Source organism: Kryptolebias marmoratus, linkage group LG20 (genome assembly GCF_001649575.2).
Source record: "Kryptolebias marmoratus isolate JLee-2015 linkage group LG20, ASM164957v2, whole genome shotgun sequence".
In the NCBI taxonomy this organism is placed as follows: domain Eukaryota; kingdom Metazoa; phylum Chordata; class Actinopteri; order Cyprinodontiformes; family Rivulidae; genus Kryptolebias; species Kryptolebias marmoratus.
This window is the reverse complement of record NC_051449.1, coordinates 9341562-9369181: the sequence shown is the minus strand read 5'-3', so window position 1 is coordinate 9369181 and position 27620 is coordinate 9341562. Positions and strand designations below refer to the sequence as shown.

The window sequence follows — 27620 nt, the reverse complement described above, 5'->3', positions numbered from 1 at the left end:
ATACACTAAAATAAATGAATAACCAGCAAAGAAACATATGTACAAAAAAGTCACAGCAGACCACATTGAGCTCTAAAATAGGAGGTATTTAAAAAGATGCTAATTAAAAAAGGAAACCAAATATGTGCAAATTTTGTTAGTCAACTTATTAATTATCAACTGAAACTTATTTTATTTGTAATAAAACAAACAAACTGTTCAGCTCACAATACATGTTTTAATGTTATTTTAATAAGGATATAAAATCAAAACTAGATATCTATCTGTTGATGCAATCCTATTTAATGAAGTTTTTAATTTTACTTCGATGTCTATTGTGTGATTTACTCTTAATTTTATTTTTTGTGTTTATGTCCTCAAATCAGTAAATATTCAGCTATTTTATTGATTTTTTTTTTTTTTTTTTTTTACAAGTGAAAGTGCATTGATACAGGAGTGGCAAAACAGGAGAGGAGACTTTTATTGTGAATGATCAACGCATCGACACCTGATTGGGTAATTTTACAACAGATGTCAGCAGCGGACCAATCGGCTGCGAGCCCGATGAGCCGTCGGCCAATCAGGCGCCTGGTCGTAGATCACCGTCTTTACGAGAGTGAGCGTTTGAGGGTGGGGTGACTCAGCCCGGAAAAACAGCCCTTTTTTAATATCCCGTAGCCAGCGGAGCGGAGTTCACTGGTGAGTCAGATTTGCTGTGCTGAATATTTTTGAAATCTGCAGTGTGATTTGAAACGTGCTGCGTGATAAACCGAGGCTCGGTTTCGCGGTTGGTACAGGAGATATCACCAAATGTCAGGGCATATGGTCGGCTCACACTCGGTTTGACAGTCGCGCGAGCAAAAAAATAAAATTAGCATACAGTAAGTTGGCGGTTAGCTGAACAAAATGTACCCCTATTTCTTTAACTAATTTCTGGTTTAATTAAAGAAAACGCTCACTCTTGTTCTGCTTAATGCCTTTTCTCTCTATCTCCGTCGCTCTCTCTTTCTTTCTGTCTTTTGTCGTCCCAGCGTTCATCTTTTCCAACAGGAAACTGAGTTAGCTTCCTTTACGAGACTCGTCAACGAGCTCCGAGATCTCGTAAGGTGGCAGACTTAACCCGACAAGAGCTGAACATCTTGACTCATCCTTCATTTGCTTTTTCTTTTCTTGACATTTTGCTTCCAACTAGCTGGACTTTCGTGTTAAATCTTTTAAAGTGGTCTTGAACAGTATTTCTTCAATCTGTCTGGAGGTTTTCTTTGGATTTGGGGTACTTTTTTCAGAATATTTCCTTCTTGTTTAAGCCTCTACACAATGACCCATGGCACAGAAAGGCCATGTTGACACATACTTTAAAAATAAAAAATAACTTACTTTAAATGGGATCTTTAGGCGCTTAGATACTAAACTACTACAACAAGATGTGATTCTCACCAGTACTGCTCATCTGCTGTGGATAGTGTTTGTTTGTTTGGGCTTGACACATATTCTTTTGTCCCCTACTTGTTCACTTTCCTTGTCTTTTTCAGCACATTGCACCATACACTGCCACGGTCAGGTACAAAGACTGCCGAATGACCTTGCGCTGAATGATCCCGCACAGCCCGAGTGTTTAGGCACCTCACGATTTGATTATGAGACAATTACTGATGCATCCGTAATCACTGCAAACAATATTCTGACCTTAAGAGTTTCTCAGACCTAAAAGAAGCTAAAATGTTTAGCTCCACGCTGCCATATAAAACCGTTTTCATTCAAGCAAGTTTTACGGGAGCTGAATGAACAAAATGTCCACTATGGTGGCATAAGATTCTGTGGCGATGGATGTACGCGTATCACGTGTTAGAGCAGGGGTGGGCAATCCTGGTCCTCAAGGGCCACTATCCTGCATGTTTTACTTGTTTCCCCATGCCAACACACCTGATTCGAATCAATGGGTGATTAACAGGTTTCTGGAGAACATGAAGAGGTGATCTAACCATCAAATCAGGTGTGTTGGAGCGGATAAACAAGTAAAACGTGCAGGATGGTGGCCTGTGAGGACCAGGATGGTGGCCTGTGAGGACCAGGATTGCCTACCTCTGTTAGAGTTATCCTGCCCGCTTTTTTGGTCTTGTTACAGAATGCGGGGGTGACTGTGTTAGGACCTTCGATGTAGGACGATCCTGTTTAATCGTGACACCAAAGGGTGTAGCACGGGGTTGTGTCTGATGGAGGGTAGTTGGTGACTCAGAAATGTGAGAAAACGGGCACATTGTTGTTTTTAGTTGCAGTCTCACTAGATTCTGACTGTTTGCGATCAGGTGACCAGTAAGACGTGTGACTGCATTTAGCTTGGCCGGTTTTTGAACATACCAACCTATTTTTGTGTTCATTTCTTGGGAAAACTGTTCTAAGCCATATATGTTACTTTGCTGCCCGCCTGCTGCAAACATTTAGATTCGTTCTGGAGACTTTCTTGCACCAACAGCCGCTGACACTAACGTTAGAAGCGGCAGCAACTACAGGAAGTTTGTTTTTTCTCCTCCTCTGGGTGGAAACGTGTACACAACTTGCGTTTAGTGTAGCTCTTGTGATTGTAGTTTTCCCCTTTTAATTGCATAGAAGCTGAAGTGCTTCCAAACAATGTGGAGGATGCCATTTGTACGTCTCAGCTCTGCTGTGTCCGGGTGCTACACTTTCACACTTCAGGGTTCCACCCTTTGCAGGACATTAATAACATTAAACAGTAATCTGATTTTTGATATTTATAAATCAGTTCAGTGTGTGTTTGGGGACGACTCTCAGCTTCTACCACCTCAAATTTCAGCTCAGTATCTGTAAAATGAACTGATTTATAGCCATTTTTGTGTTTGCTAAGGTTGATTAGCTGTGGTAGCTATCTTGAATCAAGTTGACTTCCAAAGGTAATCAGTTGTATGATTACTTTCTGAGAGTTTCATTAAAATCCATTCACTAAGATATTCTGCTAACAGAGAGACACACACAGGCAGTTACAGTCGCCTGCCTTTCACAGCAGTGGGCGATTAAGATCACAAATGCTCTGCCTCCTTGGAAACTTAACGAAGAAGTTAGGGGTGATTTAAGCGCAAAGTTGTGAAAGCTCGTCAGGCCTCCGTCTCCTCGTTCTGAAATCTGTTGCAAACTTGTTCCACCGACCAAATCTGCAACCTGCACTTTGTATTATGCAGAAACCTGCTTGTTGTTGTTCTATAGTGCTGCGCGAAGCTGCCTCCTCTCTCCTATAATGTAAGACACAACAACCCAGTGATGATTCAACATAAACCCTAATGGTTACGGTAAAGCGTCGTCCCCGAGCTGTGCAGGAGCAATACGTTACTCTGTGTTATCCAAGCTGACAGCACGCAACATTAACAGAAAAAGCATCGGTGCAGCTCTCAGCCCCGTTTGCACGCCGCGCTTCTGTGCAGTCGTTCACTTGAGTGGGGGGATTTTATCGACGAGGAAGCAACATGCCTCAGACGTGCACCATTCATGAAGTCATTTATGCGCCTGAATATAAAGTTTGGGGTTATTTTCCGGATCTGGTCTAGTTCCTGTACGCGAGACTGCCATCGTTATTCAACTGTACAAGGTAAAGACACAAGTCAAGGTGTTAGCACTGCATCGAAGAGAACGTTTCACAACTTGCCCAGATTTTAAATAACTTTTCTAAGTCATCTAACTGACCTTCACATGAATAGACCCGCTCCCACTAGGCTTTACTGATTGGATCCCAGCCAGTACTTGACCAAGCAGTGCTCTTCAATCAGAAAGCTGCAGTGATTGACATCAACTTTCCTCAGCTTTCTTCTTTTAAATGCTCCTGAGAGGAGACCGTCTTGAGCCGTAGCTGCAGCACAAAGGTTTAGAAATTATATTTTGTACAGTGGACAAAAAGGAGAATCACTGTATTGTTGAAGTAAATGGCAGTAAATGTATTGTGGCCTTTTATGTTTAATTTTTAAAAGAGCGCATGCATCCTGCACCTCTCCAGCGACACTTCAGGCCCTTCAGATCGGCAGGTGTTAAGTTCAGTCCAGAGACAGTCTGGCAGTAACATTTCCATCCATGTAGCTTCAACACAGTCTGCCCTACATGCCTTCTTTTGCAGCCGGAGTTTGTCGTTTTCTTGCTGTCTCTGAAATTTGCCCATGCTCTTTGTTTCTTAGCCAGATGCAAAGCAGTCCTCGGTGTGTTGTGAGCACCGGCCACTTGCCAGTCTGAACGGGCTTTTAGCTCTATTTCGCTTCTGGTTCTCTGAGGAGCCCTTTCTGGTGATTTCCAGTCTGCTCATTAGATGAGTTAGTTATTTGTGTTGCTTCATGTTTGACTCTGCAGGAATGTTTTGTAAAAAGATGACTTGAGTCAGGAAATCAGGAGGGGGAATTCCTGAATTTCCCTCTGTTACGCAAACTTGATTCTTTTATTATTTTTTTTTATTATTTCCTATTAATAAAACAGAGATCAAGTCTGAGCCACATTTCACTATGAAGATGAGTAATGTCATTTAATGCTTAAATGTGCTATTTGGCAAATCGATAAAAGACAAACAGAAGTGTTTGCCAGTATAAAAATTATATTATCTTACATTAGAAAACAAAACACAGAACAGACAACCCCTTTTTTGTTAGATTTTTTATTTATATTTAGAGTTCTTGTTGTGTTACTAGTTTAAACTAAAAGGTTTTGTGGAGAGTTTTTAAAATTGTGGACGTAACTAACTTTGGCCTGATGGGGGCGCCATAGCTTTAGTCATGTACACAGAGTGAAGATTCCTGCTGCTCAAGGTATTTTACTAACTGAAAAACTACTGAAGGATGGGTCTAATTTTGCAATTTTGATATAAAATGTGACAAAAATGTATGTGAGTGTGTGTAAATTGGGGAGTCAAATTTTATTTGATAGTCCTCTTAAAATTCAACTTCATTTTTAATCTGACAGGCCTTTTATTTTATTAACACAACATGTTACAGATGATAGGCATTAACTGGGTTTGCAAACTCGCCTCTGATTTTAGAAACTTTGTGTTAAGCCACATGTCGTAAATTTGACTTCCTGCATAAAAACAGCACAGTTGTCGTGTTTTTGGTACTGTAGCTCAAAGCTGTAATGTTTGGATCTGTTCTCTCACCTTGTCCGTCAAACATTGTGATATTCTCCGTCAAGAAATGCAGGTCGTTCCTTTTTTATTTATTTAGAAGTTAAGCTGGTAAATGGTCTGTGATATTGGCACTTTGAATGTTATTCCTGGAGCCCACGAGTGATCAAAGAAGCTTTAAATAAAAAAAACTTCACGCTAGAATCCATCACAGACACAGTGGGGACATTAGAGGCGGTTTGGTTCAGTGTGTCAAAAGATGAAGGAAAACTAATAAATAAAAACAACCATCTATAGACAAGTAATAGTGACTGATCATTAGATATTAATAGACGAAATGAACAGTCATGTTTCAGGATCTGTGATTATCAAAGTTCAGCATAAAGAGAAAACTTGACAAGAGTAAAGCTCTAAAAGAAAATCTAGAGCAGATTTTGCTTAATAGTTTATTCCTGTGTTTATTACTGAAAACAGCAATTTATGCTTGTAGTCATGACTTTCATCTGCACATCTGTAGCTATAACGGCATGAATTTTACAGATGTTGAGCTAAAATTTGGCATGGTAGTAGCTGAAACTGACCCCCAAACACATTCCGAGCTCTAACAGATTACTGGAGATCTTTGTGTATAATTTGGCCATCAGCTATTTGTAGTCACTTGCCTGTGCGGGCGGATTTCAATTCAACTTTCAGGACATAATCGTTGACCGTACAGCTCTACAGCTGGAGCCAATCCACTTTAAGATGGGCGCTACAACCAGCTGACCTTAGAAAACACAAACATCGCTATAATTCAGTCAGTTTGACAGATGTTGTGCTAAAACATGTGGTGTGGTTGTAGCTGAGAGTCATTCGCAATAAATATATCCATCAATTACACCAGATCTTTGCTTTTAAATGTAGCATTTGTCTGTTAGCAAAATATCTTATGAACCACTGATTGGATTTTAAAGAAACTTTCAGGACAGCTGGTTAACCTTTGCAGACAATACAACTGAAGATGGCACTATTAGCCAGAACAAAAAAATGGATGTGACTCAGGAAATTTTACAGACATCGAGCTAAAGTTTGTCGTGTTAGTAGCTGAGAATCATTCCCAACAGATAGTCCGAGCACAAACGCAGGATCTTTTTTTTTTGACCTATATTTCATTAAGAGACCAGCGTCCAAACAGCCCTCCATATTGAACAGGCAGCCAGCCCCATCGGTCACGTGACGCAGGTTGCGACGACGTCATCAGGGCAGAGATTTGTGAGGAGGACAGCAGCGAAGAGCCTCGGAGCTGCGGCATTTTCTTTTCGCGTTTGCATCGTTCCTGCTCTCTCTCTCTCTTTCTTTCCCCACGCCCTCCCCCTCCCCCTAGCACTCCGACCAGAAGGAGAACAGAGTAGTATCTGTTCGACATTTTTTTTTTTAAAACAGACCCCCAAATGCCCGGTCCCACCCAAGCCCTTTCCCCAAATGGAGAGAATAACAACGACATCGTCCCGGACAACGGAACCAACATCATCCCTTACAGGAAAAATACGGTGCGGGGAGAGCGCGCCTACAGGTAAACCAGTGTAACACCGCATTAGTTTTTAAAGAAAAAATAAAAAAAAGAAATTACACTGCAAACAGAAACCCGCGCTCTGGCCTCTTCTTCTTCGACGTTTCTTGGTTTGCAGCCATCCGCCGTTTTTTTTTTCTTCCCTTTTTCCCCCCTTGCTGTGTCCCAGAGAGTCACCCCTGTTAGCTTAAAGACAGCCTCAGACTGTGGCGTACATCGGTGTCAAGTCACCCCGAAGCGATCTGTCTCTGCCGCAGAACAACTCTAAAATTACCGCTGGGAGCGGTGCAAGCGTCGGTCGCTTGTTCTGGGAGGGGGGGGACAGGTACGTTTTGGGGGAGGAGGGGGCCCGCCGGGTCAAACACGGAGCGGCTTGTCAAGTGACGCTGCTGCTGCTGCATGGCGGTCTGCTGCAGCTGAACGCTCCCTGCTGTCATGGTTAAAGAGTGGAGGGGTTATTTATTTATTTATTTTATATGAAACACTGAGGACCGTCACAGCAGCCCAGCTCTCTCCCCCTTACACACACACACACACACACACACACACACACACACCGGTAGGATTCAGGCATCAAGCCCAGCCCTGCCAGGCTAACAAAGCATGCTAACATCCGCTTTGTTGACATGAGTGGGCCGGCCCAGTTTCCTTCCTCCCTCTGCACAGAATCTCCTCGTCTTCTGCTGCTGCACCAGCTTCATTTTATCACATATCCTGATTTTTTTTTTTGCCCCCCCATCTCCCTAATGCTATGTATCAAGCCCTGCTGTACAGCCATCATCAGCTGCAGCTGCTGTCCTTCCTGATGCCTGAAATGGTTTCCAAAAGGAGGAGGAATTTTTAAAAGCCTGCACGGTTTATGTTTCTGTCCCAACAAATGTAGCTTTAAAAGGTTGATGTTGTTGCAGTTAAGATGGGAAAGATGTTTGTTGGGAGATGCACGTGACTGACATATAGGAAAACAATGCTTGTTTTTTTTATTTTAGTGGCTATGTTGTTCCCATCATTTAAAGGCATAAATTGTGAGAAATCAAAGCATTCTTCTTTGGAGCAGTTCTTTTATGACGCTGAGGTATTTTTAAAGTTGCTGTGGGAGATTTTGGAGACTGTTCGGACTTGCAACAAGAAACACATTATTTGTGATGACAGTAAAGTACTGTACTTTAAGGTATTTTATGTTGATTATTGTCATCCAAAGGCGATAATGTTTGTGCTTCCGTCTGTGTTTGTTTGTCTGTGACTTAAGCAAAATATTTCATGAACAAGTGGGCGGATTTTAATGAAACCACCAGGAAGTAATCACTGGATGTACATCTACGACTAATTAACTTTTGGAGTGAACCCCCTGTTCAATATGGCCACCACAGTTGAGCAGTCTCAATAAAGAGAAGACTGGCTGTGACAGTAAATTATTACAGATTCTGTGCTAAAGTTTGGTGTGGTAGTATCTGAGAGTGTCCTCCACACCTGCTTCAATTTCTAACAGACAAGATCTCATTTCATACAACTTTGTCCCTTTCTTGTTATTAAGATGATCTTAGTTTAAAACTCTGGCATGAAAGGCGGTGGGCGATACGAAATGTTAGACCTTTTAAATTGTGCTTTTTTTTTCTTTCGGCCATCTACATGTGTTTTCTAGACACGATGGATGAAGCACGTCGTCTGGTTTCTAAGTGAAGCGGTGGAAGGAAAGCACTGATTGGCTGCTGCGTGGACGGTTTGTGTAAGCAGCCTAAGCTGTAGATTAGGGATCAAAGTTTGAGCTGCTTCACGTATTGCCGGGTCGTTGTGTTTGTTTGGTATGCAGGTTTATAAGGCGGCCTCAAAAGCCACTGTTTTGCAACCAGCAAAGACATGAGATTTTTTTAAACTAACTTAGCCTTGCATCTTCTGTAGTTCCATAAATGACAAATGTGTTCACCAAAAGTATTTTTTTTTCCTTTTCTTTTTGCTTGGTTTAGTAATGTCATTATGCTGACTCAGCTTGTTACATACACACACAAATCCAATTGAGCACCAGTAATTATGCAAGTGGTTCACACTGAATGATGGCTTATTCTACAGTTCCAGACATAGCTTCTTTTTTTTTTTTTAATTGATTTTTGTGTCACCATCACTTTGTTCGTGTAATCTGTTTGCACACTTAATTAAGTCGATATTGACTGGATACCAGTGAGCTACATGAGGTGGCCTGTACCACTCACATGTGTCCTGCCCTAATGAAAAGTTGGGGGTTCAAAGTAAAATGTAGTCCCTTGGCTTCTTGCTTGATCTTTCTGGACTTACTGTGCAGCCTGTAAAACTTAACATTTAATTTTCAAATTAGTTTGCCCTGTCTAATGACCCCAGCTCCTATTAAATGGCCCCGCTTGAGTAAAAAAAAAACAGGGTTTTTTTTCTGAGAGATTGGTTAATTTTTCTGACAGCATAATTATTTTTAATATTCGATTTATTGTCAGGTAGCTGGGTTGAGGCAGGAGAAAGTGGGACATTTGTTATAGATGCATTGTTAGTGATGATGAGTGTTATTTCTCCGTTGCAGTTGGGGGATGGCGGTCAACGTTTATTCTACCTCAATAACCCAGGAGACTATGAGCAGGCATGACATTACTGCCTGGGTTAACGACATTCTCTGCCTAAACTACACAAAAGTGGAGCAGCTCTCTTCAGGTGAGGACCCTATTGGGAAAACTGTCGATTTTCTTTTTTTTTTTTCAAACGTCGTACGTTCTCTTGCATCGGAGTGGCTGGTGGATGTGGGAAGCGTGTTTCGAGAAATTACATCTTTGTTTGTAAGGCATGGATGGACGCGAATAAAGTTCAGTGTAAGCAAAGTTAAAGCAACCCGTGGAAACTTGCTCACCTCTCCCTGTCAAGAGTGTTGTCTATAAATAAACTAGTAGCCTGCCGTGTTCTCCTGCTGTGGCCGAGTAATCCAATTTCAATCACTCACTGCTTACACACACACCTCCCGTTTTCTTAAGTTGCAAGCTAATTGTTTCGCTATGAGCTCCCTGGTTCGGCTTACATAGAGACAGTGTCCTTTTAAACATCACTTCATATTAACTGCATCAAAAGATTTTTTAAAAGAAACTGTATTTGTGATATAAACATGAAATAAAGTCTCAGGCTTTTCTGTTTTAAGGAATTGTGCCACACTAAGGCCATGGTGATTGGTATCAGCATAAATATGGATTCAGTTGCCTACAATGCAAGAATTTGCTTCAAATTGTCTTTAAATTTTGTTTCTGTAGGAGCTGCTTATTGCCAGTTCATGGATCTGCTCTTCCCCGGCTGCATCAGTCTTAAAAAGGTCAAGTTTCAAGCTAAATTAGAGCACGAGTATATCCACAATTTCAAACTGCTGCAGGCGTCCTTCAAAAGGATGAATGTGGACAAGGTGGGTTCCCCAAAAATGGTACTTGAATCTGAACCAGATTGCTTGTTGTGGCTTATGATTCACCTCTTCTTTGTTCTTTTTGCTCAGATTATTCCTGTGGAGAAGCTGGTGAAAGGCAGATTTCAGGACAATCTCGATTTCATCCAGTGGTTTAAGAAATTCTTCGACGCAAACTATGACGGTAAAGAGTATGACCCGGTCGCAGCTCGGCAGGGCCAGGATGCCATTCCCCCACCTGACCCGGGTGAGCAAATCTTCAACCTGCCAAAGAAGTCTCACCACGCAGCCAGCTCCCCAACCGCAGGTAAGCTTCAACTGCAACATGAAGTCAAAAACCCAACGCAGAGCCCTGTTATTACAAAAATCTACATTTTAGTCAGGCTTTCCATCAGCACTCTAATCGACCTTTTTATGTGCTGCAGGAGCATCGAGGATGAGCGCTACGACCCCCAAGTCTTCAACACCGACATCTAGACCTTCATCAGCCAAAAGGATACCTGCGGTTGCATCAACTCCTGCCAAGGGAGAGAAAGAACTGGAAGCACAAGTCACACATCTTACCGAGCAGGTATGAACAACAACCCGAACAAAGGCTTCCCCAGAAGATCTTAACACCATCCTATTAGGACCGTGCTTTAGTCTGCATGCTTTGTTTTGTGTGTTTCTGTATCGCACGCGCATTTACTGTCTATCTGACTTCATTTGGAAACTGGACAACATTTAACTTTAGTCACTGCTTCTTTCATTATCTTTATGTACGTCACCTGCCTCTTCATGTGGCTCAGTTCCTGAAACAGTTCGATGTTTTAGCTTTGTGACTACATCTCCTGTAGGCTCAGAGGCATACAGGTGAAATCTGTTATAGTTTCACATCTTTGGGTAAGATGTGACGGTTTGAGAAAATCTAATTTTGTACTCTTGAGTCTTGGAAGCTGAACATGTTCGGTCAGGTCTTTCTGCAACACAGAAAGTAGACTCTCCACCCAGCTTGGACTAAAAAGAAAGTATGATAGACTTCCTTTGTACTTTTATGTATAAAAAAAAAACCAAAAGAAAAAAAAAAACCTTCCAGTTAACAGATAACTGTATTTTTTTAAGGCACAGCCCACTGCTGATTCAACATGTTTGAGCAAAGCTAGGCGTCGTGCATGCTGCATTCAAGAACAAAGATGGCTCCAGCTTGAGCCGGCTTTTACAACAAGACCAGCTGCCAGAAAACATATTGGCCAGCAGTCAAACTTTATTCTGATTTCATCCTTTGGGAAGGAGCAGAAGACAAACAAGGAGCTGCTTCACAACACGCTCCATTGATTTAAAGATTTCCTTTGCAGTTTATTTAATCATTATATTTAGTTGTTTAGCAACATATTTGTTGAGTTTGTCTCTGCACTGATTTTGGGTGTTGCTAACCCTTCTTCGCCTGTTGTCCTGCTGATCTTGTGACGGCTTATCTGTCTGACTGCAATCAGAGTCGAAACACTTGTGTGTGTTTTGAACTTTTCTCTCCCTCCCCCGTCCAGGTAAATACGTTAAAATTGGCACTGGAAGGAGTTGAGAAGGAGCGAGATTACTACTTCAGCAAGCTGCGAGAGGTGGAGCTGCTGTGCCAGGAACAGGGTGAAGAAAACGCTCCGTTCGTCGATCGGCTAATGGAGGTGCTTTATGCCGAACAGGTCAGCTTGTGATTTCAGATCGATGTCCATGCTGTTTAGGACAGTTTGTGTTTCTGCCGCAGCTGTTACTGAGATAAGGTGGATGTTATTCTGTAGCTGAAAAAGAAGATTTTTCGTCTTTTGAGTAACCGCGTGAGCTTGACTCGAACTCGGTGTTGCCGTCTCTTTTCAGGATCGAGCCGAGCTGGCTGAGGGGGATGGACAGGAATCGAACGAGGAAGCCCTTGAGGGGGCTTCACACGATCAGCAGGAGGAACAGGATGAATACTGACTGCCATCACCCCTCACTACAGTTACACCCCTCTTTTTCAGATGTGAGAACTGTCAAGGATTTTATTTTTCCCCTCATGGTTTTTGTTCTCTCTCCGAGACTGAGAACATGAAGCAACTCCTGGCCTGGATAGAAGTACCATCACAGGTTTTTTTGTTTTTGTTTGTTTTGTATCTCCTTGCTCTCCGTTCGATGTTTTTGTGACTTTTGGTGAACTGCTGTGGCAGGTTTGTGTTAATGACCTCCACTAGCAGACAAGCTCAGACCATCACAGAAGTTTCCAAGGACTGTGTGTGTGCGTGTGTGTGTGGAAAGTCGGTTCATATTCTACAATAGATGTGATAAAATGCTGAAGTTTAGACGGGTAACTGCTACCTGTCAGTGCAAGTGTTAAACTCTAAGCTTTTGTCCTTTTTATTTGGTTATATTTCATATCAATAATTACAGGAATGCAATAAGCAAAGCCCTGGAAGGGCTCCTAGTAGCTCTTATTTAACCTTCTCCCATACGTTGCACTGACATTGACTCTGTATTGGACAATCTGTCCATAGATCTTCACCGTATTTATTATTCTTATTATTATTTTTAAGCCTTAGAAATAGTGCAAAAATCTGCATTGCATCCTACATGAAGGGAGGACAATACAGTCAGTAAATAGTGAATCAAAGTGTAGTAAAATGCCAGCTTGGAGCAGTTTGACAGCTGTCCTCACCAATCCAAGATTTCAGATAATCAATGTGTTGAATTAGTTTTTGACACTGTACAACTAGACTTGACTAGTTTTATGATGGAAAATGCGATTTCAGTCTCAGCTGGAACTGTCCGTTTCTGACGTTTTTAAGAGATTTTCCTTTTTTTTGTTTCCATTTTGTTTTTAAACCACAAGTCTTAGAGTGACGAATCGGTTCACTGAGCAATTTGTCTCACTATATTCCAGTAAGTACATCGTATAGCCATTCTTAATATTACATTTACTAATACCGAGCTGGACAGTGCACCACAATGCTTTAGTTATATATTATTGTGTAAATGAAAAAGGAATGTAAACATGTACTGTCAATAATTAATGAATGGTAAATGTTTTTTTTTCCGTGTCCCACTCATTATGCATTCCCCAGAAAATGTGTTGCATGTTTGCATTTTATTTGTGAATAACTTGACCTGCTTTTTACATATTTAATAAAAAACAGACATGTTAAGTGAGCTTTTGTATGTTTACCTTGCTATGTGAAAGCTGTTAAGAGCCGACTGGACCAGCTGGAAAAATATAGGTTTTCCAGGAAGCAGAAAAGTGGAAGAACGGTAACATCTGCTGCGTTTAAAGTGTTGATTACTGCACTTTTGATAGTTTTATTTATTTTCAGAGTATGGAAAAAGTCTGGGAATAAACTCTTTTTAGTGCTATTGTTGGGGGATGCATCAAAACCCAAATGTTATATTATAGATTTGACTTAAAGAAAAACAACATTCAGTGCGATCAGCAACATATATACTTCTTTTAGTCTTTTCTAACGGGATCAGGGTGTCAATAAAGTTTATTAACATTTCAAGAATTTATTTTCCAAGTTGGAGTTGGAGCTAGTGTTCACTACACCACATATAAAGTACGTTTTTAGCAATTCTGTCATCAGACTTTAAGAAGTTAGGTCAGTAATTTGGTGAACAGTGGACACTTTTAATGGCTACAGGATGTTAGTTTGTTTTGTTTTTTTTCCTGAACTTTTTTCCAACTTTATCAAACTGCTTAGTTCTACCACCACTGCTGTTGAGAAGCTGTCAAAATAAACAGTTTCGCGCAAAAATAAATGCCTGTAAATATATGAATATAACAAAAAAAACAATAGAAAGCACGCTGGTTGTTGTGCAACAGTTTCACATCCGCAGCCCGCCCGCCAACAAGCCACGCCGGTGGTTAATTCAAACGCACCTACCCCACACTCTGCTATCGAGCAAATCCAAGTTCTCTTCTCGCGTTAGCTTCACCTGCAAGACAAAGCAGCATAGACAAACTTCACAGAAATGGGTTAAAAAGTTGTTTTTTTATTCGTTTGCGGTGTGTGAGCACGCACACGCGCCGTGCTCAACAGCAAGCTGGAGTTTAATAGTTTTTGCCTCCATGTCTTCACGAAAGGTAAGACGGCTGCTAGCTAGCTTGCTAAGTTATGCTAATAGCTAGTTTGCTTCGTTGTCCGGTGTTTTGACTCCCCCCGGTCCGATGAGTGGAGTTTACCCTCCGGTCGTTTACAAAACATCACTTCATTATTATTATTTTGTTGTTAAAATAAAAAAAAACAAATACTTAATGTTGTGTTTTGAAAAAAAGTACCCATCAAATCATTCAGTTATGACGATAACGACTTTTTAACTCTGATCTCCTCCTCAGCGTAAAAGGTGCTCGAAGGAGGAGGACGTGAAGCGTGTTTTCTGTCCCGATGCCGACGACCATCGTGGTCTCCAGCAGAATGTGGGGAGAGAGACTTCTCTGCTTTCATCCAGCAGGAGCTGGGCGAAGTGTGGAGACAGCTTTTTGGGCACTCCGGTGATAAAGGTTAAAACTGTGCCGCAGCGATGAATATGAATCTTTATGCCTGCCACCTTCTCACACCATCCACCTGTTGATGATCAGTCTTTTCTGACTGTTTTAATGCTTTTGACTCTCTCTGCAGAACCTCCAGCCATCAAGACGAAAGCTGTCAGTTGTGAGAAGGTTGACTCAGTCACCTGCTTTAGGTAATTTGGAGAATAAAAGAAATAATTTTAGTTATTGTGTATTACTGGGTGTCATTTTTTGATCGTGTCTAAACACTCTCTGGGCAGGCACATTGCACGCGCCAAAGCACTTTCATCATCAGGTTAAATGAGTGGATCATTTTCTTCTTTGTTCGTGTTTTATTTTCTCAGTGCAGAGCAGCGCTCCTCGCTGCAATGAGGACCCGGTACATATTGCGTGGAGCTCCACTGACACCGAACAGTCTGATGATGAGAACCAGCAGGAGAAAAGGTCTAAAGCTGTTTCTCAGCAGCAGCAGCATCGGTGGCCTCAGCGACGCGGGAAAGCCACAGCTCCCATTCAGTCGTACAGCAGAGCTCTGAGCATGCTCACTGCTGATAAAGGTATATGTTTTATATTGCAATATAAAATGTCTTGACATGTTCACTGGGGCGGCAGTGGCTCGGGAGGTAGGGGTTCGTCCTGTAACTGGAGGGTTGTGATTCAAGCCCCTGCTCCATCAGTCTCAGCCATTGTGTCCTTGGGCGAGACACTTCACCCGCCTTACCTGCTGGTGGTGGTCAGAGGGCTCGGTGGTGCCGGTGTGATGGCAGCCTCACTTCTGTCAGCCTGCTCCAGGGCAGCTGTGGCTACAGTGTAGCTTACCGCCATCAGTGTACGAATGTGTGAATGATTGTAGTGTGAAACTTAAGCAAATGTTCCTTTTTTTGTCTTTCCTTTGTTAAATCCGAGTGGCAGTTATTTTCCATCTTTCCTGCTTTCTGTCCGTTTTCAGATAACCTCCCTGTTATAGACACAGACAGTGATCTGGATGAGTCTGAGGAAGGTGCTGAGAAGGAGAGCGAACAACAAATCTCAGACTGTGAGTCAAAGTCCGCCGACGACCCAAAGGACTTTCCTGTTGAATCTACAACTGTGAGTGATTCACGTTGATGCAGATAGTTTTCATAAAAAAAACAGAAACATTGAACAAAACTATAATCTGTGTTTATTGAAGATGTTTAATGTTTAAATGACAGCACAGGTTTGCAGTGGGGGAAAGTAGAGCTGCACTTAAAGCAAACCCTCACAATTGCAATTTCTTAAAAGGACACTAGATGGAGCTATAACCTTTCTTTATTTCTGGACTGTTAATGCCTTTATGGCATCATCCACAACAACAGAATACTATGTTATAAAATCCAGTGGGAAAACAGACAGTTTTTATTTGTCTTTTTTTGTCATTTTACAACTAAACCTGCTGAGCTTTGTTTGCAGCTTCAGGGCAGTGAGAGCCAGTGCTTCAGTTTAAATGAACATTTGTTATATTTTGCCTAGCTTTGTTTTTTGCCCAGTGATCTCTCAGTAGTTTTTTTTATTAAACCGGTTGTGACTGTATTTGGCGCTACTAGGTGGAGGTCTTCTCCGTCTCGTTTTGGCGCCTGAGAAGGGCCGATGGTGGCTGCGTGCAGCACTTTCTAGAATCAGGTTAGGATCTGTCAGAATTCACAGGCTGAAGGAGCAATGAAGCTCTGGCTTCAGCTCAAGGCGTCTGCTGATGCCTGGCCTACGCAGAGCAGATGTTGACGTTGCGTTCAACAATCAAGAGATGACCCTTTTCCTGTTTTAGATGTGGCAGAAGTTCCACCCGACCCTCCTGAAACTCAGAAGCGCAAAGAGTTAGTTTCCAGCATTGCTGTCATATTTCAATAAATCAAAACATTGAAGACACGTTCTTCTGTTAAAAATATTTTGTTCATTACGAGCAACATTTGTTGACCACTTCCCTTTAGACATGGGGATATGTTCCTGTTTTGTTTTACTTTTAAATAAATTGCCTGTCGTTTACCTTATTTTGAGAAGACATTGCTTATTGATGTCTTTATTGATTTTTCAATAAATAGCTTCATAATTAATTGATAATGACATAAAACGCCTTTTTCTTGTTGATAAATAAGCAGAATTCTCTCGTTCCTTGAGCACTGTTAGTGTCACTGATGGTTTGGCTTCCTTCTAAGTGGATCCTCACGTGTGCACTAAGGATTTGGGCTGGTTTTATTTCTTCCCAGAAGTCATTCAGCAGCAGTGTTTGTTGAAGGCAGGGCTGCCATGGAGAGGAGTGCAAGGAGTGGTGAAGGTGTTGTGAACAGATTCAGTCAAACATTTCATTTGAGTTTAGTTTTTTATGGGACATGTGTGCACAATTGATCAGACAGATTGTGACACATGACTTACTGATGTTTACTAGATAACATTTTGTTTTTAATGTCCCCATTAAAAAGAACTGAGGCGATGATTTCGTACCGAATTACTTTGGGACGATTGTAAAACAATCAGTTAGTACAAGAAACCAGTAGCTTGTGTCTAAAAAATAAAAAAAAATAAAAGAGTATGGAGGCTGCATGTTAAGAGGAAGCCTGCTGACAGATTATCATCTCTCCCACAAACCTTAGCTACTTCCTCTTGTCACAATTTTAATTTGCTGCTATCAGCTCTCCGAGGTCAAACAAGACTCAGAATCACCAAACAGGAGGTTTGTGGTCAGAAGGAGTTTTTAATGTCAATGTTTCTCAAAAATAGAATAATTCAAAAGTGCACATTATGTAGTCATTTCAAGTTTAGCAGTGCACGTATGAGGATGTAAATAAAATGTGTCCTTTTAGCATGTTGGTGGATTTATTACATACAGCTTTTTACTATTATTGTCCACCAGCCAAGGCAGAGGATTATGTTTTTACCTGTCTGTCATTACCAAAACGTTTCCTGACACACTGGGCGGATTTTAATGGAACTGTTGAAAGCAATCGTTGGTTGTGCATCTTCAGGCTGATTAACTTTTGAAGCCGGTTCATTTCAGGATGGATGCACAGCTAATTGAGATAAAACCAACACAAAAATGGCTGTAACTCGGCCAATTGCAACAATTTGATGGGGCCGTGCATATCATTATTCTCAAGGTTTGACCAAAATAGCTGCAACTCCATCATTTCTCAGCACAAGATCGTCTTAGTTGAAACCTCTGGCCTGAAAGGCGGCGAGCAATATGCATTCCTTATGCATACCATATATATAATTCCTTTAAGGCTCATCATGTCTTGGGTAAAGATTGATCTAATTAGCAGCTGCAGAATGTAACATCCTTCATCTGTTTTAAATTTACGGCTCAGTAAGTGTGCTTATATGTTGGGGTTTATAAAGCAAGCTGGATCGAGCAGGAGCAGGTCCTTGTACAAGACAAAGTTTATAACTCCTGATAAATGTGGAGCTGATTGAGTCGGTGTTCGCCTGCCAGATTTGTGTGATATTGTCCTGGCTGCTTAAAGTAGACTTTGCATGTGAAGGCTTTTTTTTTTTTTCTTTTAGAGGAAGGCCACTTCCTGGATGAAGCATGTTGCTCGATTTCAACTCCCCAAAACATCTGCTCCTAAACGGGTTAAAAATCCTCGCAACTGCATCAAAGCAAAAGCGGGACTATAAAGATAGTTTTACTACTGTTTGTTCGGGAAGAGTTGCGAGTGGACGAGGCTGCGCGGAGCTGTGCACTTACAATGCTTTCCGAGCTGGGTGAAAACATTTTTGAGCTGAGGCCAGGAACATAGTGTTCCTTTTTCTCTGTAGCTGGTTAGAGTGTGACGTCTGCTGGCACTCTGCCTAGCAGGGTCAAGTTGATTCAAATAAGAGAACAGATTGGTTGACAGCGCCTGGTATGCTGGTCTTGTCTGCACATGACAGGAACTCAGGTTTCCAGTGGATTTTTCCATGTGAACAGATTCCCTCAGGTGCACCAAGTAGTGATACAGCAAAACAAAAAAAAAAAGAGTTTGTTTTGTTACTCTGTCTTGTGGATAAATAAGTCTGACAGTATTTCACTGTACCATATCCACCCACTTTTTTGTGAGCTTGTTGATTTAAATATTGTACATATAGTGATGGCTGAGTCATGTGTTCTCAGCTTTTGATGCATATGTCACATTTTATTGCGTTGATTCAGTAAAGACAGTTAACACGTTGTGTGCTTCCTTGCAGGATAAAGAGCTTGAGATCACAGGTTATGTGTCTGACGGGGAGGATATTGGCAGCACGTTGACCTCAAGCAAACTGGACTCTGAGATTTTTCCTCTCCAAAACGGTGAGGGCAGCAAAAGGTCGGTCAGCGACTGGCTGAAATCTGCTCAGGCGATGCTGCAGACGCCCCAAAAACCAACTGACAGGCAGTCCAAGACCCCAGACGACTCTGCCAAAAAGAAAAGAAAGTTTAAAAGGTTTGAATTGCATTCCTGGAGTTTAATTTACCGTGCATCGACCACAATTTGTCCTCATCAGCACTCTGAGTTGATGTTTTACTCCGAACTCTGCCACCTAAATTATTGCCAGCACCAGTTTCTGATGGAACTAGTTTTATTTCAGTAGGAACTGAAAAAAACATTTGCTTGAATATCGTATCAGGTGTGTTTCTTAAAATCCTGTAATATGTGCTGCAGTACATTGCTTCATAGTAGAAGCAAAGGAAAGTCTACAAAGAAACAGAAGACATCTTGCTTTCTGCCAGGTGACAGTCAAACTTTGATTGCAATGTTTCCACTGCAGAACCGACGATGAAAGGGACACCTGGTGTCATTATGTGGGTGCTAAATGTCATTTAGGCCCAGATGGCTATCTGCAGAGTTCGACAGCTCGTTGTCTGCATCAGAAAACCTTTGAGACGAACAGAGTTCTGCACAAGCATCGGTTAAGTCATATGTTCTGTTTGAGTTTATCACATTACATCATCTCCCTGGGTGTGTGTGTTTGTTCCACAGTGGAGGTCTGGCAGAGAGGCTGAATCGGCTTCAGTGCAGACAGAGGTCAGCTATCAGTTTCTGGAGGCACAAGTCCATCTCTGACACCCCGGCAGCAACAAGCACAACAGGTGAACCGTGTCACACTGACCCGCTGCGTATATTAGATTACATCAGGATCTTTAACATAAACACACCCTGAATCACTGTTTACGTTTAACCCTCAACTTTGTTTTCTGAGTGGGATGAAGCCCATTTCTGCATGTTGAGGTTTTTTTTTTTTATTTCCTTCCTCTTTTTTTTTTTTCCCCCTTTTTAAAAACACGTGATTGTATGGAGGGGCCACTGTGAGGAAGTGATGGCTGCAGTTTGATTGCTGTGACTCTGAACTGTGAACTCACTATGTAGGTGACAGGAAACTGCCTGCCTAGTTCACTTTTCTTTTTTCCTTTCCGTGGTGTAGTAAACCACTTGTGCTCTCTAGTTCTTAAGTATCTCGTCATTGTAGGACACAAGATCACCTAAAGGTGACAGTTGATCGTGGAAAAACAACACGCCCACAAAAGTCACCTTGGGAGTTTGTGGGCATTCGATGGTTTGATTAGAGTAACGCGAAGAGTTAAAGGATGACGACGGGGAGGCTTTTGCTTACTTGACCTCATTTCAGTTTTATCAACATTTGATTTGGCTTGTTTGTGTCGAGCTCCTGCACGGTTAAAGTCACATAGCCAGCATCAAGATTGAAAATATAAAAGTACGCGTGTAGTAAAACCTTTTCAGAAAATGTTTGTTTATTTCCATCTGACACACACACACACACACACACCCCTTTGCTGAATGATCAACACAAACAACAATGCTGCCTGACTCGATCAGCGCTGTTGCAGAAAACATGTTAATGATATTGCTGTTTAAAAATGATTGGTGTATGATGTATGCATCCTCACATGAGCACATGGTGCACACTCTGTGTTGTTTTTTTCACATAGTTCTTATGGACTTTGTATAGTTTTCTCCCATAGTGCTTTGCTTGCAGTTTATTGTGAAAGCCCAAGGATATGACTCAAGGGTTTGTTTCTTCAGAGGATTTTTGCAAATTTGGACCTAAATGCTCATAGGATAAAGGAAGAAGTTAACAATAATGTTTAAAATAATACATGTTGATGCTTAATGGCTCTACCATGATCTCCCTAATGTGATTTACTCTTATTATATTAAAATGTCCATTTGGTCAGTGACATACAGATGCATTAACTCTACCTTCTCATGCTGTAATGTTTAAAACACTGACTTTTACATGCAGTGGAGTGGTTCCCTTATCACAGTTTAATTTATGTCTGCAGGGCATTTTAAGAATTTACTCCTCTAAATTATCTCTGTGGAGTCTTACAGTTCAGTCTAAAAGCGCAGTCAGCGTTGTGGTAAAATTCCAAATATTTGCACTGTCACCCAGTGGGATTTACAGTTTTATTTCCAGCTCGGCCAGCGTAAAAGCCTTACAGTCAGGTAGTGCAAATTGTTCTGGTTTTAAAAGCGAATTACTCTCGTAATGCATAACGAGGCCCGCAGAGAGCAATGGTGTGTGAGAGGATTGGTACACTCTGTACACAGACACGCGCGCACGCCACTCAGCGCACACTCAACATCTGTGTTATTGTTGCTCTGCTCTCCAGCAGACAGGCCCGGCGTGCTGGTGCTCGAGGTGCTGGACGTCCACGAGGAGTGCAGCATGCAACTGGCGCGCTGCGAGCACTGGCGTCCCCCCGGGGACGGCGACCGGCGCAATAAATCGGTCCCGGGGGAAGGGAGACGCATGTTGGTGTTGTTCAACAAAGAGACAGCAGCTCAGCTGAGTCCTGCACCCGGAGATGTCATCCACATTTACCCACCGTGGTGAGAGGACCCATCCAGTGCCACACTTTCCTTCTCACTCACATATTTGCTTTCCTTCAGTCTTTAAAACGTTTATATAGAATTCAGCAGATGCATTTTTAGTCTGCTACAGAGAACTCCCTCTTAGCCCAATTTCATTTTATTTATTTCATTTTTAGGGGGGTTATGTTGATGTACTTTGCAATAAACCGCTCTAATTGGTCACTGGTTCACTGAGTGGTTTTCCGCTCCACCCTATAGGAAGATTTCCGCCACTTTTTTTAAGATACAAAAACATCCTGTGGGTTTATTTTTGGAAAATGTTAAGTGCTAGAAATCAAACGTAGAAGACGTTTACATCACTGCTAACACAAATGTGATGCAATTATACTTACTATCAGGGAAATGTAAAATTAGGCCAAGGCTTGAAACAAAAAGAAATGAAACCGAACTCCAAACCACACTCTGAGGTGACGCTACAAGCATTCAGATTAACACTGACAGATTCCTCTTCAAGTCTGCATCTTAGTTCGGGGGGGCTGATGACAGAGGAAGAGGCCAGTGTGTTTGGGCATGGGTCTGCTTCTGAACGAGATTAAAACCACGTGGCCTGTGGAAGAAAAGAAACGTGGGAAATTATACTGTTAGGATTAAATACCTGGATGTCAGTTATTGAAGTTACAGTTAAATTTAGAGCCACTAAGTATTAGCTGCAGGAGCACATAACTTTTGGGGCAGAAGTGAAAAAATGCACATCACAGTTTAAGAAATCCCAATGTGATATTTTCAGATTGTATTTTTTCCCCTCACAGCTGTCAAAAACATGGAAATATTCAGTGACCGTTAATCTAGAATGCAATCATTTAGATTAAGCTCATATATGAGAACCCAGAAGCTATAGTAACTGCATGAATGAAAAAAAAGACTTTAACATAGGTTCTGATTTGACTTTGAAACGACTAATGGATAAACCCATTCAGTTCTATTTTGAGTTTGACTCGGAACACATTTGTTTCTGAAATGGGGGAGGGTGACAGATTTTGCGAGTTAAGCTGGTAAATGAAACCTTTTCCTGGATTTCCCTGTTTTTGGTTTTTCTTTCTAAATGATTTCTTGGCGGCGGATCAGAAGCCTCACAAGAAACCCACTGTTGTAGTCAGTTTCACGGGAAAACGAGTTGAGACCGCTCCGAATGAATGCTGAGGAGGCTTTCTGAGAGACCAAACACCGCACAGTTTATGCTTTTCAGCTCTTTTTTCTGTTAACGGTGTAACAACTTGCTATTCTAAGCTCACAGTAGTAAGCACTGAAAGTCCAAATGTAAAAAAGAAAAAGAAGAGTTCTTTTGGGTCTGTTTTGGAGATGGAGCGAGGCAGCACTCGACTCCAGCTGCTGGGAGTTTGGGGTTGAGTACGCTCTGGAATATCCAGGCTGGCGGATGCGCAGGGGCCTCCTATGCGCTCTGACGTCACGAACAGCTCCAGGGAATTCTTTGCATTCCTCTTCCTGGTAGTAGTTAGGTCATTTCCAGAAAACCGGGGGAAAAAACACAGTAGGATTATTTTCTGGAGCATTTGGGAGTAGAGAGAGGAGGGAGCCAGAGAGCTGAGATTGAAAACACATGGTGGTTCGAGTGCGTCTCTGGCTTTAGCACCTCTCTGTGGCTGATCCTTTTCCCTTGTAAAGCGTGGAGCCCTCTAAATACACACGCATTTGTTATAATTTTTATGTAAACTTGCATTGTGAAATACTCTTTGTTTAAAACTACTCAAAAGTTCACTAAGTATTGAGTTTATATTAAAATAAATCAACATTTTAGCTCCATAAAAAGTTGTTTAGTTACAACCTTATTGTTCGAACCAATAAAATCTGATTTTAGTCATAATAAAACCTGAGCTTGTAATGATTTATTTAACTTGCAAAGTTACATTTCTGGCCTAAGTGGAAAAAAACCAGATCTGAAGATCAGTATGCCTTGTAAAATTCCTTTTATCACTTTTCTGTGTCACCAAGGGGGGGAGGGGGGGGTTGAGCGCCCGCATCATTTCTGCAAGTAGCGTGGCTCCTCCCACCTCCCACGCCTCGCGAGTGGGCTGAGCCCTGAGCGGAAATACCTGCGGGGCATTGTTCACTCGCAAACTGTGACGCCAGCAACGGCGGCCACTCCTTAACCCAGCTACCTGTCTGATGATGACAGCTGCCCACTCACCTGTTGACAATAAGGTCACACTTCCAGCATCCGGACGGCGCCGGCGCTCGTGAACAGCACGTTCTGCTCTGCCAAGAGCTGATGAATGTCCTTATGATGATTAGGGATCTCTGCACAGATGTTCATCTGACGAACATCACCTTCCGGCTTAATCACAGCACAGAGTAATTGTTTTGGGTCTGTATAGGTGAGACATTTTGATCTACAGTGCGGCAAAACTGAGCCAAAGTCGTAGAATTACTCATCATAGGATGGAGCAGAAATGATTTCAAAATTTTACCTGCTTAGAAGTATTAAGACGAGTAGTATTTATTGATTAAAGTGCAAATAGTTTACCTTTAAAATATTACATCCACTATATATGATGGCTAAAAGGTGTTAAGACCAGCATGTATAGACAGTGCTACAAAATCAAAGTGGGTTAGGGAATATTGGGTTTAACTGCATTAGTTTCTCTTGAATAATCAAACATATAACTTTTAATATTGTGCTGAGTCTGTTGCTTTTACACAGCTTTATCTGCACTGCACATAATATTAGATATATGTTATTCAGTTTGGACCCAAGCATTTTTTTTATTTCATTCCAAAAAGTCAAAGTCAAAGTTGCACCAGTTACTGTCCCAGAGCTTTTCCTTGATAAGTGTCTGTCAGGGTAATGGCGGATGGGTCTTCCAGGTGTTTGCACCAGCATGGCTCAGGTTCAGTTTATACTCAGTGTAGTAAACACATAATATTGTTGGTGTTAATAGTCTGGCTTCAGGACATACAGTGCAAAAAAAAAACAAAAAAAACGAACAGTGCCAAGAACTGTCAGTACTGTCTGATGTGGTCATGGAAGTGTAGTGAAATATATAATTTTTCAGGATTGTGAGGAGGGAAAAAAAAAAAAAAGTTGATGATTTAGTTCTACTCTGACGCTGCACTTATTTTAAATAGTAACATATGATTCTTTTATACAAGTGGCTTTTTACTCTAAAGGTAAATTCTGCTTTTCTTAATGAGGTCTGCCAAAAAATAGGAAACGTCATGTACCCATATAGGCCAGCCCTGTGTGAGTGTGTGTGAGAAAAAAAAAAAGGAAAATTCCCACGTTGTGTCGATTCATTTTTTCCCACTAATCTGCGTGTCTAAGTTCTCGGCCTCTCCGATCAGCATGTGTCTGAAACACGCTGTGACATGTTGCTGCAGTTTCAGTCGTGGAGAGCGCGCGCTTGGCTCCGAGTCAGCGCTGAGCCATCAACACACTATTATCCATGTTACATGTGGGAGAAATTAAATTGCAGCTCGAACTTGGCACAAACAGTGAGCTGTAAAAAAATTTTCTGGCTGTTGCTCAGCTTCTTGCATTCTCAGGCTAAGTGCCACTCAGGTGTGTGATGTTTACTTTGAGGGGGGGTGGGTTGGGGGGGTCAGCATCTGCTTCTTTCTGCACACATGTGCAGTAGTTGACTAAAATCAAAGCGGCTTCCGGTTAAATTAAAGATTAACACAGGAAGTCTCTTGCAATTGATTTTTTATTTATTTATTTACTTTCAATCATCGAAACTGTTTGCCGTGTCAATAAGTGGTTGTTCACAGATTGCATTACGCTTGAAAAGTGTTTTCAGTCACCCTGCACGGTGCTGCAAGCTCTGTTATATGGAAAATGTGTTTTTATCTCTATAAAATAGGACATATGCGCCTGCTGTGTTTGTGGGGGGTTAACAGTGAACGTATGCAGCGTGGCGTGTAGTGAACAGACCCGTGGAGGTGGCTGAGTTTGACATTCAAACTGTCTCGAGCTCTCTGCCCCCAGGTTTTATGCAACAACTTATTCCATCGAGTTCTGAGGGTTTTATTTATGTATTTATTCAGCACGTTATAATCACAGCAGAAGCTTCTTATTAATAATTATTGTTTTTTTTTTCAGTAACTTACTAAGTTGAGCCTTAGAGTACCGCTCTGTCTGATTGTATCTTGAGTTTAAGACTGACCAACTTCATCTTTTTGCAGGCAAAGTCTGTCCATAGAGGGCTTCAGCTCTTCTGTTATCCTGAACACGCACTTCAGCCAGAAAGCCTACTCCGCTTCCAAACCAGCCAGCAACTCCTTACCAAGAGCCTGGGTCCCTGCCAAAAGGCACGCGCCGTATCATCTGGCTCAAACATTCGGGCTTTCGAATGAATGTAGGACCAAATGCGACGGCGGCGCCAAGCAGGTGCGTACACTTCACTGCAAAAAAAGCAAAAACAGAAGAAAAAAAAGAACTTTTGTACTAAAATACCAAACAGATTATATTTACATGGAGCTGGAAATTGTCAGTCAATGTTGGACATTAATACAAGCCTATTTATACAGCTGAAACGCCTCCCTTTTAGTCACCGAGAGACAAGAATTTAATCATTCCAAGAAATCAGCAGATAAGCACGTAATGACAGCACCAGAATGCTGCATGCACAGGGCTTTGGCTGCAAGCCATCGAGTTCTGCTCAGGTTTCCGTGCAGAACAAAAAGAAACTTAAGCAGACTTGTGTGAATATTATTTATGAGTTTATATTTACCAGATCAAACCTGTTGTTTTGCTGACTCTGGGGATTTTGTGTCAGGGTTGTTCAGGGTCAGCTGAGCTCGGAGAACAACAAATGGTTTTAGTGGTAAATGTCCTAACTGATGAATCTGCTCGTTCGTTTGTTACCTCAGCTCTCCAAACGTTTCTGACAGCTGTTGAGAAAGATGTCATCAGCAACATTTCCTCAGATTTCTAATACAGGGGTAAAACAAAAAAAAGTTGAATTGTATTTTGTTCCAATAAAGAGCTGCAGTCATTATGATTGTTGATTCCTCAACAGAAACATTAATCTTTCTGAGAACGAGGAAAAAAATCCCATGTTGGCATATTGAAATGTGTACTGTGTTCCTACCAGCATTTCAAATCTCAAAGTAACTCAGTTTTCTGTTTTTAACTAATAAATGAAATGCTTCTAAATGTGAAAAAGTTATCATTAAATAAAAGATCCAGAAATGAGTTTGCTTATCAAAAATCTTCATACTAGCCCTCTGCGCGTAAAAAAACCAATCTGATAAATCGTCTCATTTCTCTGTCAGGTCGCAGCCTCCGACGCTCTCTGCAGCGCCGGGGGTTCTGGAGTTCTGGTGAGACGCTGCGCCTCCCTCCTGGAAGCCATTGAAGGACTTGGCCAAGCCGGTTCCGTAGAGCAAGACGTGGACGTGGTCGTCCAGAGAGTTTACTCCATCCCTTTGGCCGACGCCTCCCCCACGTCCCTTCTCAAACACAGAGTCCCCCTTCGGTCCTCCCTGGCTCCTCCCGCCGAGAAAGGCAAAACCAGGTACGGCTGGACAGAACCCCCCCCTCCCTCAGGGTTGGCTTTTGGTTTATCGCTCGATGCCAAGAGAGACGGAGAAAAAGAAATCTTGTTTACGATTTGCAACAATACGAATTATTCTTTGAGTTGGACTTGCATGCTGGTTTCTTTAGTTTCAAGCCCCATATGTTTCTCCTTCGTGACATGATGTGTCTCAGTGGTCGTTCTATTGTTTCGCGGAGCAGCAGGCCCCACAGAGTGCTCAGCCTGTCTCCAGCCATATGGCATTGTTTGACAAAGGACACAAACATTTTTAATTAAATCCAGTCTCTCTGTTATTGATCCCAGCCAGTTCTCAGGAAAGACAGCATGATCTTTTTAAAATCGTGTGCACCCCCAAGCCAGCATTGAAGTGGTCCCCACTCAAACTTTACTAGGTACAGTACATTGTTTAATGTATTTAATATTTGTTTAAACTAGTTTTGAGGCTGTTTTTTTTAAGAATGTAAAAATTAACTATTTGTTATTAGTTGGATTTTTCTTTCAGTTTTCAGCAGAAAGTGATTCAAATGCCCAATTTTACTTCGTTTAACCTTTGTGAAGACGTCAGATTCTTATTTATTATGTTTTCTCAGTCTGTTCCTTCAAATTTGTTTTAATGCAGATTACAAACAAAACAGTGTAATCAGTTTGGGAGGAGAAACTGAGCTTTTGGACCAAAAAAAAACATATATTCTCTGAGATTTGATGAGAGTACTTGATCAAGAAACC

At 41.7% G+C, this 27620-nt stretch overlaps 2 protein-coding genes across 4 annotated transcripts in view; both read left to right on the top strand.

Annotated features, from left to right (window-relative positions):
- The first annotated feature begins 586 nt into the window (after positions 1-586).
- On the top strand, positions 587-13179 carry mapre2 (microtubule-associated protein, RP/EB family, member 2). Of its 2 annotated transcripts, none has more exons than XM_017426080.2 (7): positions 587-678; positions 9175-9302; positions 9887-10032; positions 10120-10336; positions 10455-10600; positions 11553-11705; positions 11878-13179. In XM_017426080.2, the coding sequence occupies exons 2-7, from the start codon at positions 9182-9184 to the stop codon at positions 11974-11976; spliced, it is 882 nt and encodes a 293-aa protein (XP_017281569.1). In that variant the 5' UTR covers positions 587-678; positions 9175-9181; the 3' UTR covers positions 11977-13179. The 2 variants fall into 2 exon arrangements, with proteins under 2 accessions (XP_017281569.1, XP_017281568.1); XM_017426079.3 differs by lacking the exon at positions 587-678 and adding an exon at positions 6311-6635.
- A 714-nt stretch (positions 13180-13893) lies between these two features.
- The window catches only part of spidr (scaffold protein involved in DNA repair), a 33007-nt gene continuing 19280 nt past the window's right edge, over positions 13894-27620 (top strand). Inside the window, exons 1-10 of one of the 2 annotated variants that reach the window (XM_017426037.3) lie at positions 13894-14107; positions 14360-14524; positions 14643-14706; positions 14878-15090; positions 15483-15622; positions 18713-18948; positions 19486-19595; positions 21141-21357; positions 25540-25744; positions 26632-26873. In XM_017426037.3, coding sequence (XP_017281526.1) covers positions 14093-14107; positions 14360-14524; positions 14643-14706; positions 14878-15090; positions 15483-15622; positions 18713-18948; positions 19486-19595; positions 21141-21357; positions 25540-25744; positions 26632-26873 — 1607 coding nt within the window. In that variant the 5' untranslated portion in view covers positions 13894-14092. Of the gene's footprint in view, positions 14108-14359; positions 14525-14642; positions 14707-14877; positions 15091-15482; positions 15623-18712; positions 18949-19485; positions 19596-21137; positions 21358-25539; positions 25745-26631; positions 26874-27620 lie in introns of both variants that reach the window. The other variant, XM_017426036.3, reaches the window with a different exon arrangement.